The sequence below is a fragment of the Gymnodraco acuticeps genome, unplaced genomic scaffold (genome assembly GCF_902827175.1).
Source record: "Gymnodraco acuticeps unplaced genomic scaffold, fGymAcu1.1, whole genome shotgun sequence".
Lineage (NCBI taxonomy): Eukaryota > Metazoa > Chordata > Actinopteri > Perciformes > Bathydraconidae > Gymnodraco > Gymnodraco acuticeps.
The window spans coordinates 1,128,781-1,142,269 of NW_022989899.1; the positions used below are offsets into that span (position 1 = coordinate 1,128,781).

Consider the following 13,489-nt stretch of genomic DNA (forward strand, 5'->3'; position numbering starts at 1 on the left):
ATAAGTGCAATAAGAGTTTAGCATGTAAGCACGAGCAATTTGTCTAAACATTTAGCAAAAGTGCACCGCGTGCAGACGGAGGAATGTACCGGGTTCGACCGTCTTTCTATAAGCTCTGTAGCCCCATCCACGAGTAACGTTTCCACGTCAGGTGTTATGTATGCTAGCAGCAACACACGGAGTTAACTACATTATACAAACATGGGTTAATGATTAGAGGAAACTGAGTTATTTAGTTTGTTAAAATTTCAGCTATTCTGTTTACAGTCTGTCATCAGATTATTTAATACGATTTGTTAAAGGCTCAAGGCAATCTCGATGACAAAGGTCAATGTCCCCCCCCCCCCCCCTGTGAGCCAGCCGCGAGCATGGTCGCCGCGTCTTTATTACGTCATCACAACAACACGTTAGGTTACCAACGTAAGCCTGTTCTGACATTCGGTGATATTTTTTCGGTGCTAAAACCCTTTCGGCCGAAAGCCGAAAGGGCCTTTTTAACCATTTTCGGCCGATAATTTTCGGTGGCCGAATATTCGGTGCATCCCTAGTTTTAAGTGTTGATTAAAAAACCCCCAGGGTCTGGGCCGACCTCACATAGAGGGGCAAAATGTTCCAGAGCCTGGGGCCCGCTGCTGCAAATGCTCGGTACCCTCTGGTTTTAAGCCTGGTCTTAGGCACTATCAGCAGCAGCTGATCAGCCGACCTTAAGGCTCTGCCTGGGGTTTAGCGATGGAGGAGTTTGGCTACATAGGCCGGAGCCAGCCCATTTAGGGCTTTGAAAACAAATAAAAGGATTTAAAAATCTATTCTGAACCGAACTGGAAGCCAGTGCAATGAGGCCAGAATTGGGGTGATGTGGTCACGCTTTGTATGGCCAGTTAGAAGACGTGCAGCTGCATTCTGCACTAGCTGTAGGCGTCTAATTGATCCTGGTCCATACCCACATACAGAGCATTGCAGTAATCCAGTCTCGAGGTAACAAAGGCGTTAATAACCCTTTCTAGGTCTTTAAAAGAAAAAAAACGACTTGGTCTTAGCCAATAGTCGTATTTAAAAAAAAGCAAGTCTTGACTACGGTGTTGACCTGTTTATCAAATTTAAAAGCGCTATTGAAGGTCACTCCAAGGTTCATAACAGAGGGGAGGATATTTTTACTGAGGGAGCCCGGAATATCAACCGGAAAAGCTGGAGGTCGGGGTCCAAAAAAGATGACCTCGATCTTGCTCTCGTTGAGGGTGAGGAAGTTTTGGCTCAGCCAGGATTTAATCTCTGTTAAGCAGTCCATCAACTGCTGTAGTGAGTTGGCATTTTGATTGAGAGGCAGATAGATCTGTACATCGTCAGCATAACAATGGAAGGGGATATTGTGTTTTGTGAGAATTGAGCCTAGGGGCAGTATGTACAATACAAAAAGGATGGGGCCCAGAATCGAGCCTTGGGGAACCCCACAGGTAAGAGGGGCTTTGGCAGAGGAGAAGGCACCCAACTGCACTGAGAGGCTACGGTCTGTCAGGTAGGACCTGAACCATGCAAGTGCAGAGCCTGTGATGCCTGCGGACTGTTCAAGCCGTGACAACAGGATGCTATGGTCCACAGTGTCAAAAGGCAGCTGTCAGGTCCAACAGCACCAAGACAGCTAAGCTACCTGAATCAGCGGCTAGGAGCAGATCATTAAAAACTCTTAAAAGGGCTGTTTCAGTACTATGCATGGGTTTAAAGCCAGACTGAAACTTTTCATGGATGCCACGTGTGGTTAAAAACGACTGCAGCTGGGCGTAGACTACTCGCTCCAGGGCTTTAGATAAAAAAGGTAGCTGTGAGATGGGCCTAAAATTTGCGAGAATGGAAGGGTCGAGATTTTTCTTTTTAAGTAGTGGCTTAACCACGGCATGTTTGAAGGCAGCTGGGACACATCCTGAGCAAAGAGAGGTGTTTACAAGCAATAAAACACTTGCTCCAACTGATTCAAAAACATCTCTAAGGAAGCGAGAGGGAATGCTGTCTGAGGTGCAGTTTGTCGGCCGCAGGTGCTTGACTATATCCGAGAGAGAAGCGAGGGATACAGGCTCAAAGTGGTCGAGGACAGCAGGGCACAGAAAAGGAGCAGCATCTGGGGTAGCACTAGTGTGGGCTAGCCTAAGAGCTGATACTTTTTCGATAAAAAATGTAAGAAATGTATCGCAGAGAGTAGTCGATGGCACAATTGGAGAAGCATCACAAGGATTAATGATCGAGTTGAGGACATTAAAAAGAACTTGAGGTTTATGGCTGTTTTTAGAGATTAACAGAGAAATATACTCTGTTTTGGCTGCTTTGACTGCCATCTGGTAGTCGGAAAGGCAAGCACGAAGGATTTCTAAGGAGACATGGAGTTTATCCTTTTTCCATTTTCTTTCTGCACGCCTGCAAGCCCGTCTAAGAGTGCGAGTACAATCATTGAGCCACGGCTCTAAAATAACTTTGGTGCGTCTAAGCGTAAAAGGAGCAACGGAATCCAGTATTAGTGTGCATGTCGAATCAAACATGGAGATAAGCTCATCAGCACTAAGAGCACAGTTCACCTCTAATTTACAGATCGGAGAAGCATTAAAAGCATCTGAAAACTGTGAGGCAGTCAAGGAGTTAATTGAACGCAGACAACGTGCAGGAGGACGTGATTCGACTCCCGCAGAAGGGATCGAGGTTGTAAACAGAACCGGTAAATGGTCTGAGATACGCGTTGCTGCACAGATTTCATCCACAGAGATAGACAGTCCAAACGATAATACTAAATCTAAGGTGTGTCCTTTATCGTGCGTTGGACCAGCCACGGACTGAATGAGACCAAAAGAGTCGAGGAGATTTAAAAAGTCCCTAACCAGAGGTTTAGACTCGCAGCACACATGGACATTAAAGTCTCCGCAGATCAAAACACGATCATATTTCACCATGATCCCGGACAGAAAGTCAGAAAAGTCAGTTATGAAATCCTTATTGGACTTTGGTGGACGATACACAACTGCGCAGAGTATAGGCGAGGCCGGGTTCAGCTCAAAAAGCTGCAACTCGAAGCTAGCATAGCTAGTTACAGGGTGAAGCAATCGGCATTGGAGATTAGCTCTAAACACTGATGCTATGCCCCCACCACGGCCGGTGGTACGGGGGGAGCTGAAGAAAGTACAGTCAGGAGGAAGAAGTTCAGAAAACGGTACATACTCGCCAGTGTGGACCCAGGTCTCCGTCAGGAACATCAAATCCAGATCACGAGAGGTGAAGAAGTCATTTAACAGGAACGTCTTGTTTGCTATTGACCTAGCGTTTAGCAAAGCCATGCAGAGTTTTCTCTCCGGAGGTGCCGAAGGTGTAGTGCCTCTTAGAGGACGAAGATGTGCGTGTTGAACGCCGCGTGGACCGGGAGCAGTCAGTCGGGCAGGAGGAGCTGCCAGCGGGCCCAGCAGAGGCCGCAGCTCCGGAAAGACAGGGCGAATCCATCGATCCCTCACATGGCATGCAGCGGGAGGGCCATGACATCTGATGCGTGGATAAGTCCCAGGAGAAGCCGTCAGGTGTACTTTTTGATGGACAAGCGCACCACCACGCTTTCCCCGTCGTCTAAAGCGCTTTCGGTGAGGCAGGATGCAGGGCAACCGGCGCAGGTAGGTGGGAATATCTGACAGTAGAGGGGGGGGAGTCGATTTACGGTTGCCAGATGTAGGTTTGGGCAGCAGTATAAACTCCAGTGAGGGTCTTAGGTGGAGGAGAGCTTGGCGATCATCGACGAGCATAGCAGAGACATTCTGACAAACATAAAACAAAAACAGGATAGCTAAAGGTAGATAGCTGAGGGAGCGGCATGCCGACACAGGCGCCATCTTGAAATCCACCGGAATCCATACAGATTATATCAATATTATAATCTGATATTGCTTTAGATGCTAGAGATCTTATGTTTAAGAGTCCACATTTAATCTTCCTGTTTTGTTGCACTGTAGTAGTTGTTACATTTACTTTTATTAGGTTATTATGTATGACACCTCTATTAGGTTTTACTTAAAATTGTCCTTGGGCAGACACACACACCGTTAATATTGGGTATTTTATTGGAGAGAGCGCAGAGAAGCATGTAAGACTGCGACTCCGCCTCCTGGTCTCAGCTCCAGTTTGTCATGGATTAAGTCCACAAAGCTCTGAAATGTTTGCCGAAATGAGATTTGCACCTTGCAAAGTAGGATGAAGGGGGAAAAGAGGATGCCGTCTCTCTTAATCAGACCAGGTTTTCCCCAGAAGGCTGTCCAATTATTTACGAAGCCCACATTGTTTGCTGGGCACCACCAAGACAACCAGCGCTGAAATGATGACATGTCATCATTGATCAGATTGGGGAGGGGACCAGAGAAGATGACGGTTTCCGACATTGTTTTAGCATAACTATACACCGACTCCACATTAAGTTTGGTGCATTCTGATTGGCGTAAACGAACATAATTTACACCGACGTGAATAACAATCCTACTGTATTTACGTTTATTTTTAGCCAGCAGTTTAAGATGCGCCTCAACGTCGCCCGCTCTGGCCCCCGGAATGCATGTGACTGTGGAGGCTTCGGTCTCTAATTTCACGTGTCTCATAATAGAGCTACCAATAACCAGAGTTGGCTTCTCAGCGGGTGTCTCGCTGAGTGGGGAATATCTGTTAGATACGTGAACGGGTTGGTGGGGACCTGCGGGTCTCGCGTTATGCCCCTTCTGAACAGTCACCCAGTTCGAGAGTTGCCGGGGGACGGCTAGTAAGAGCTACCTCTTGCCGGTCCGCACCGACTAACATGGGCTTTAATGTAGCTGAGTTACTTTCTAAAATGCGGAGCCGGGCTTCTATGGCTATGATTCCCGCCTCCAACCTAGCAACTGTACTACATTTAACACATGTATCGGTACCAGTAAAGGAGGCAGGGAAGTAACCAAACATGAGACAGATTGAGCAGGAAATAGCACCCGAGGGTGGGGAAAGAGCCACGGCTAGCTATCAAGCTAAAGTAGCTACCGTTAGCAAACCCGAAAGGAGTGTAAGCAACTGTGGAGTTACAGTCGCTAAGAGAAGGAGAGTGCTTAAGCTGTAGTAACGTGTGATTACAACGTCAGGTAGCTGCCGTGATCAAGAATTGTAAAACAATCGATTAAGTTAAGATAATATAAGCTATCAGCAGCAGAACAGACACACAGGATAGCCCGAAGGTGACAATAACAACCGGAAGTGACAACACGCTTACCGCAATAGTGAGCATTCAGTCTCGAGTCTTTCAAGAAATTAAAGGCGGATAATTCCATTATGAATGAAAATATGTGATATTACAGAGCGAGAGTTCCACTTTCACATCATGACACTTTGTTCCCTGCACTTATTGCTCCTGAAGAATTTTGGGAAAAGTTTTGCAATTTTTTGACATAATAATAGTCTTTCGCTCATGATCTCCACCTCATGAATAACAATGACCGGGGCTTGTCTTCCCCAAAGTAATTTCCGCTGTCCGGTTAAATTAATTATTAGTCGTGCCATCAAACAATATGTCTCCACCTAGAAAGTAGGTGAGGCACAGTATGAGAAGTTAATGCAAATGAGGTGAATGCCTTCAAGGCTGTTTGAGAAGGAAATTACATTTTAATAAGACTGACGCACTTTTAGCCAGTATTATCAGAAACAAAGAAGTGGAAGGAGGTCACCTGGTGTGACTGAACTAAATTCCATCATAATTACTGATATAAGATAAAAACAAATTACAATAATATTTAAAATACTAAACAGTTTTATTTTAAACAAACACATTTTTTCTCACAAGCTGATGTAGACAAGATATGATGTGTGTACTTGTTTACTCATGTATTGAAGTGTAGTTAAAAACCTATTTTCTGCTGATATTCAATATATTAAAATAAATGAAACACTTAATTAGATCTTCAATCTTAATTAAAAACCAGACTAATTGATTCATTTCATGGTAATAGCTTTTTAAAGGAGAACAACTGTATAATAGGCAGTATTTGTATCAGACTCAGGAAATACATTCAAAGTCTGTGGATCACCCTCTGTAAACCTGTGAAAAAACCTGCCCAAGAAATTCAGGTTAGTCTATTTAAAAAGGTGCATCGTTGTAGAAAGAATTCAACAACATCTCAATAAACTGGTGCACAGTTTCACATTAAAGCCATTAATGGTGTTTAAGAGCTTAAGGGTGCGTTCACACCTGCCTTGTATAGTCCGGTTGAATCGAACCCTGGTGCGTTTAGCCGCTTGGTGCGGTTCATTTGGCTCGGTGTGAACACAATCCGAGACCTCTTAAGTGAACTAAACAACCGGACTCTGGTCCGCTAAAATAGGTGGTCTCGGGCTTGCTTGCGAACTCTGGAGCGGTTCATTACTGGTGTGAACGCAGTCCGCACCAAAACATAGGAAGCGTAGTATTTACGTGTCACAAGAACGCGGATATCTTCAAAATCTTTAGCGAAAGAGTCTTTCAAGACATCCGTGGTTGTTTAGTTAAAGAGTGAAGCAGAATTAAGTGTTGAACAGTGTCGTTGTGACGGAGCGGATCACATGAGTGACTGACTCCACCACTGACAGCCGACACACACACGCACACACACACACCAAACATTTAGGAGAAAAGACGGAGGCGCATCACTTCCGTGTTTTAAATTCCTGCTATGAACCATGCAATTTCTTATTTATTTTTGTGTTTGTTAGTTATGGGGAATGATTATGTTGAGAGGTGGTTGGCCTGTTTATGTTTGGGGTCGGATTTTTGTGTTGAAAATGTGGTTTGGAGTTTGATTGCTGTCACCTGTTGACGGTAGGCCTGGTGGGAGGGGCTGTGGGTTAATAAGGGACGGGTTGGCCCTGGAAGGGGAACTCGGGGAATGTTGCAGAGAAGGCAACAGCTGGGACATGTTCGAGAGATCGTTGCAGAGAAGGCAACAGCTGAACACGTTTACTCTCCGTGAGTGATGGACGGTCTGATGTAGACGTTTTTTTGTTTGTTTAAGTTGTGCTGGTTCGCTATTTATTTTTTTGATGCTGAAAATAAAGTTTTGGAGCTTAACCCAACCGACTAGGCCAGTGTTTTCGGACAGACAAATAGAGCCCCGTCAGCTACATAAAAGTAAGAACACCTGTCGTCGGTGAAACGCCCCTCCTTACTGCAGAACGTCTCTCATTATATGTGTTATAATGTTTTTTAACGGACGTTGTCTGATTATATAATCATATATGCGCGGGCCGCATTTTGTCTGTTGATCTCCAGATTAAAGGAATGGTATGCTCATGACACTCATTTTTAAACAATTATCATCCGATAAAACAGACCAGTCTCTGCCAGTCTTTTTTTTCTTTTTTTTAATCCGATGACATTATCAGTGATTTTAAACTGATTAATTACCGAAATAACATCAACACTGTGGGCGGCGCCATTTTACCGGACGTGACGTAAACCATGCGTTTGGTTTCGAGGACACGTTGATGTTCATGTTATTTACTGTAGTTACTCTCTTCAAATATGCCTCATTGTATCGCGAAACATTGCCACAGTTCTGATAGGAACAATCCACGGAATGCTCGGTTCCATCTGTTGCCAAAAGGTAAGCGTAGGAAGTACGTTCGGAGGCAGTGGCTAGCGAAATGTGGCAGAACCGAAAGATCCACAGGCGCATGTATGCAGCGAACATTTCAAGTTTCCGGACGACTACTCTGAGAGTATGATAAAACATAACATGGGATTTATTGAACAACCATTACTTAATGGCAGTGTTGGAGACGCCGCTATTTTTGGCAGTAACTAGTACTCTAACGCATTACTTTTTCAATTCAGTAACTCAGTTACCGTTACTACATGGTGCGTTACTCCGTTACTGCGTTAGTTTTTTTATATAGTCAACAGCCAGGCGAACAGAGATGAGAACTGTACTTAAGTACAGTACTTGAGTAAATGTACTTAGATACTTCCTGTGTCACATGCGGAGACGGGCTGTGGGCGTGTTTGTGTTGTTTACTAACAAGACTATCATGGCGGCGGCAGAGCTCAAGTCTAGTTTCTCCACCTGGAGATATTCTCACTATTTCACTTTTGTCGAGCACAAAGAAAAGAACGTTTTTAGTTAAATGTAAGTTGTGTCCTGGCGGGTCAAAGATCCTATCTACTGCCCAAACCAGTAATTCAAATATCTTAAAACATCTGCAAAAACAACATGCTGGGACGAAGCTAGTAGCTAAGACCACAGAGACTCAGCCGACGCCACTCCACCTCCACCTAAGTAACAGCGGCTGGATTTTAACCAAAGGACTGTTATCCAGGGAAAAGTCGATAAAGCCATTGCACGGTATGTTGTAGAACACATGCAGGCTATTGCTACAGTGGAGTCACCCGCTTTCAGGGAGCTAGTTAGCATGATAGCATGTCCGGGCGGCACACAGCATATGGGACGGAAAACTTTTTCCAACTACCTGGAGAAAGAATATACAAAAATGGAAAGCCAGCTAATATTGATGCAATCCAGATTGCATATAATGCATGTCAAGTTGATCAACAGATTGTATTATTCTCCAATGCAATAACAGTACTGAAATGAAGGCTGCCTATATGGGCATTAATGGGAGCGCTTTTTAAAAGTAACGAAAACGTTACTTTTCATAGTAACGCATTACTTTTGGGTATAAGTAACTCGTAAAGTAACTGAGTTACTTTTGACATGAAGTAACTAGTAATGGTAACTAGTTACTGGTTTTCAGTAACTAGCACAACACTGCTTAATGGAGATGCAGTGCCATCGGTCTTTCTGGTGTCATCACCGACCAGGACACCAGTTCAGCCAGTTGAGAAATCGCCCTCTGCAAGTGTGAAGCGACGGAGGACCAGAAGTAGTGCTCGGAGTAAGAATAAGGTATGTTATAGCGCATTTCCATTGCAGCGGGTAGCCCCGTTTAAACGTCCTTTATCGTCCAGGCCAGGCCAGTTTTTGGTGGCCTTTCCATATAGCGTAGTACCGGCTAGCGGGTATTTTCCCCCAGTTTTTCCGGCCCCATAAAATCGTGGTTCGAGGGCCAGGGACAACGAGGCTGAGTATGCTAAACTAGAGAGGGAATCGCTAGCAAGGGTGGTACTACATGCATACATATCTAGTAATCAAAATCATTGTATCTACTAAGTAGTAGGATTGTAGCTGACATCCTCGTGGATTCATGTTCTTATTACAGACACATGCATTTCCTAACATTCGGTCTATATGCTGTAAAGTGTATTATCTCTTCGATTTACACACGGCATCTATTGCACGTCTGTCCGTCCTGGGAGAGGGATCCCTCCTCTGTTGCTCTCCCTGAGGTTTCTCCCATTTTTTCCCCTTAAACTGTGGGTTTTCTCTGGAAGTTTTTCCTTGTACGATGTGAGGGTCTAAGGACAGAGGGTGTCGTTTTTCTCATACTGATATTCTGAACAATCTGTGCTGTTGTATTTGCTGTAAAGTGTCTCTACTGTAGGCTAATTTTATTATATGTACAGCACTTTGGCTCGACCAAAAATCGTTTATAAATGTGCTATATAAATAAAACTTGATTTGATTTGATAGTACTAAGTAGGCTCGAACCTGTATGGCTGAATTCCCCCATCCAATCTCTTCATATTGCTCAAAACATCTTCCTCGGCTGACGAGTCCGAACTCAAATACTCCGCCATGTTTTCGTGTGTTTACAAAGTGAACGCATGGATGACGTCACGACCATCACGTGACTACTGAAAATGGGCAAAATGGCAGCGGCCTGACGGAATATACAGGTTTTGATAAAAAAGAGCTATAAAATCATTATTTACCGGGGAATATCGCTGATTTCTTCAGGGTATGGTTTAAACATAATGTTTCACTAAATACTGAAGTTTTGATTAATTATCTAATGAGTGGAGCATTCCTTTAACAGCAGCATGAGAATAACCTGCCGAAAGTGCCGATGCTCCATGGCGGAGGCTCCGATAGAAATTGCCGGGATTCGGGTTTTTACCCCCTTAATGTCTGACCAACGGTTGAACAGCATTTCCGTGCACATGACTTGTGTTTAAAGTTTATAGTCCATTTGACTTTTGCCTGTGTGAACGCAAACCGAACCTTCTGAAAAATGAAACTATGTAACAAACTGTCGTCTGGTGCGCACCAGTAAACGGACTATTAGGTGTGAATGCATCCTAAGAAATAAGTTTGAATCCCGCCTACTATTCACACACCTGGCCAATCACCTTTCAAAGTGGGCGGGATAGAGTGACGCCAGAATGAGTCTTCAACCCGCAGCAACCCAGCTCACACTGTCCGGAGCTCCAACAAGCTGTTTAGGACAGAGAGTGAATACACATACTATACAGAGATGCTATATGAGAAACCAATGTGAGTTTGGAACATTGCACAGTATAAATCTATTTTAGTAGACCTGAAAAATTGAATTATGATCAGTATAAATGGCCATGACATGGGACCTTTAAAATCCAATAGAAATTAAATAGAAAAATCGAATTGCTTTTTGTCAAGGAAGCGCTTGCGATGCTTACTTCTGGGTCAGCCTGCAAAAACACGTCACCACTCTATTGATCAGAAAGGCGTTGCTAGCTGTCAAATTCATGTTGAATTGTAGTGTCTTGTACGTACGTAGGCATTGAGGCAGCTTCTGATTCCACTTGGGGCCTGAGGACCCTCGGTTGAAGCAGGTGAGGAGACTGTTCCCAGACAGAGTGAAGCCCTTGTCGCAGATGTACTGGATGGTTGAAGCCACGGTGAAGTGGGAACCAGACAGCACCCGCCTGCTGTGCTCCACCTTCCCAGGGTCAGGGCAGGACACCACTAGAAGGACAGACCAGGAAAATAAACTTTCAAGCTACATTTTCTGTCATCTTTAGTCTCACCTGACAGAAATATATCACTTTAAAACATCAAGAATTCACAGTTATGAAAGAGGTAAATATATACAGTACCAATATATGAGCAAAGTTAGCTATTATGACTTTTTTAGAAGTCTAAAAACACTCTTGTTCTTAGCATAGGTCAAAAACACATCCTGGGAAGCAGTGCTTCAAATGAATAGACAGGAAAATGTGCATTATTGCATTATGAAAATGATCTGGCTGTAGAAATGTAATTCACATGACTAGATAACATTTGGATATTATAAAAGAAGCCTTGCCAACTTTGCTTGCATTGGTGGTTAACAAAGAACGTTAAATGCTCTTAATTTAGTCAAATAGTGAGAATCAGGGGTCAATCCAGCTCTGTTTGTCTGAGCCCGGTAACAGGGGCCCACCGAGGCGAGATTAGTCAATTAGTTGTGTCGCCCCCAGCATGCCTGCTCTGGTTCCAGCAGCAGGGGCCAGAAACACAGCGTGGAAGACCGCCATGCTGGAGCCCAGTTCCCCTTCTGTGGCCAGTGAGGCAACTCCCCAGAACCTGCCTCCCTCTCTCTCTCTCTCGCTCTCTCCTCTCTCTCTCTCTCTCCTCTCTCTCTCTCTCTCTCTCTCTACTCTCTCTCTCTCTCTCTCTCTCTCTCTCTCTGTGTGTGTGTGTGTCTGCATTTATGTTAGAACTAGAACTGTTAAAGTTAACGATAATAACGTGTTAACAATAATGTGTTTTAACGCCACTAACTTTAGCACTAGCAGGCTGTTATGATGAGGCAACCTAATTTAGCTAACCGCTAAAGTCAACGGAGTGTAGCAAGATTCCAATTGCCTCGCTTTACGATTCCTTCAAGCTCTATTCAGTTAATGACTATTGGTTGAAGGAAAGTTGTTAGTTTTTGGCGGTAAACTTGAACAATCAAGTTGCTTGTAAAACATGCTTCCACACTCAGTTATGAGCTGTCAACACTAGCTTTCAACACTAGCTCTAAGCAGCTCAGAATATCCAAGTAATACAAATTGCAAATGCAAAGTTTTATTTTGAATCAAAGCAAATGTTTTTATGAAATAAAATAATTTATTTTATTTGTTTTCAAATTTGGAAAGGGAATCGTAGAATTTCACTGGTGTATCAAATAAAACAAATCTGGTATCGTTGCATTCCTAAAAGTAGTTCCTTGACAATTGATATCATTGTCTATTGCTCTTAATTGATTTCCAATATGAATATACATATTTGAGTAAAGAAAGCATAGTTATCGACCTCAATTCTATGAGCACTTGTAGACTAAGTGCTCCTATATCTGTGCTTTGTCTGAAATCCCTCCATGATACATACCTTAAAGGGGACCTATCATGCAAAATGCACTTTAGTACGTCTCTTATTGTAGCCTTTATTTAACCAGGTGAAAGCCCCTTGAGATCAAAAGATTTCTTTTTCAAGGGTGACCTGGAGGACATTAGTTACACATGTAACATAAAATCAACAGAACAACAATAAGGTTGACATACAACATAATGTACAGGGTACAGTTTACAAACTCTATTTACAGAGACAGGTACCATGAGTATCAAACAGCATGTCACCCAGCTGAGTTTTAAAATGATGTAGGGGAACCAAAGTGCTCAGTTTTAAACATGTTTGCAGACTGTTCCAATTTAGTGGAGCTGCACAACTAAAAGCTTTCTTCCCTAAGACAGTCCTAGCACTTGGCACATTTAATAAAACAACATCATGAGATCTCAGGCAATATGTACTTTCAATTCGTCGAGAGATCAGAGAGCAGATATAAAAAGGTAGTTACCCAACATGGCTTTGTAAATGAACATGTACCAATGACTGAGCCTCCGGACAGTTAGTGAAGGCAGACCTGCCTTGGCATATAGGGTACAGTGATGAGTAAGTGCTTTACAGTTAGTAACAACTCTGTGATAGGCGGCATCTAACTTTTCCAGGCAATGGGCAGGTGCATTCATATAGATCAAATCACCATAGTCCAGCACAGGTCAAAAGGTCACAGTGACTAGCCTTTTCCTGGCTTCAAAAGAGAAACAGGACTTGTTTCTGAAAAAGAAACCTAGTCTAACCCTCAGCTTTTTAAGCAGGTTATTGACATGAAGTAAGACAATCATCAAGCCAGATACCTAGGTATTTATAACTGGTAACCACTTCAAGTACTTGTCCTTGCATAGTAACAATATCCAAAACAGGCTCTGGTGCCTTTTTAGCTTTTGAAAATAGCATTACCTTGGTTTTATCAACATTTAAAATAAGCTTAAGTTCAGCAAGCTGAGTCTGAATAATGTTAAAAACAGCCTGTAATTTAACACCAGCCTCCTTAATGGAGGGACCTGCACAATACATCACGGTATCATCAGCATAAAAATGTAAAGTAGCTTCATCCACATTTTCACCTAAACTGTTTATATATGGAGAATAAAAGTGGACCTAAAACAGAACGTTGTGGTACACCATTAGCAATGTTTAACCACTCAGAAGACAGCCCCTCAAAGTGAACACATTGGGACCTTTCAGAGAGGTAGTTCACAAACCACCCAACTGCATGGCTGGATATGCCGATACTGAGTAGCCTC

At 43.4% G+C, this 13,489-nt stretch overlaps 1 protein-coding gene across 4 annotated transcripts in view; it reads right to left on the minus strand.

Moving 5' to 3' along the window:
* sez6b (seizure related 6 homolog b) overlaps positions 1-13,489 on the minus strand; it is a 293,771-nt gene that overhangs the window by 16,846 nt on the left and 263,436 nt on the right. For 2 of the 4 annotated variants that reach the window (XM_034206109.1, XM_034206104.1), the window contains exon 12: positions 10,653-10,844. In XM_034206109.1, coding sequence (XP_034062000.1) covers positions 10,653-10,844 — 192 coding nt within the window. Of the gene's footprint in view, positions 1-1,944; positions 3,777-10,128; positions 10,336-10,652; positions 10,845-13,489 lie in introns of those variants that run through there. The other 2 variants (XM_034206122.1, XM_034206115.1) reach the window with 2 other exon arrangements.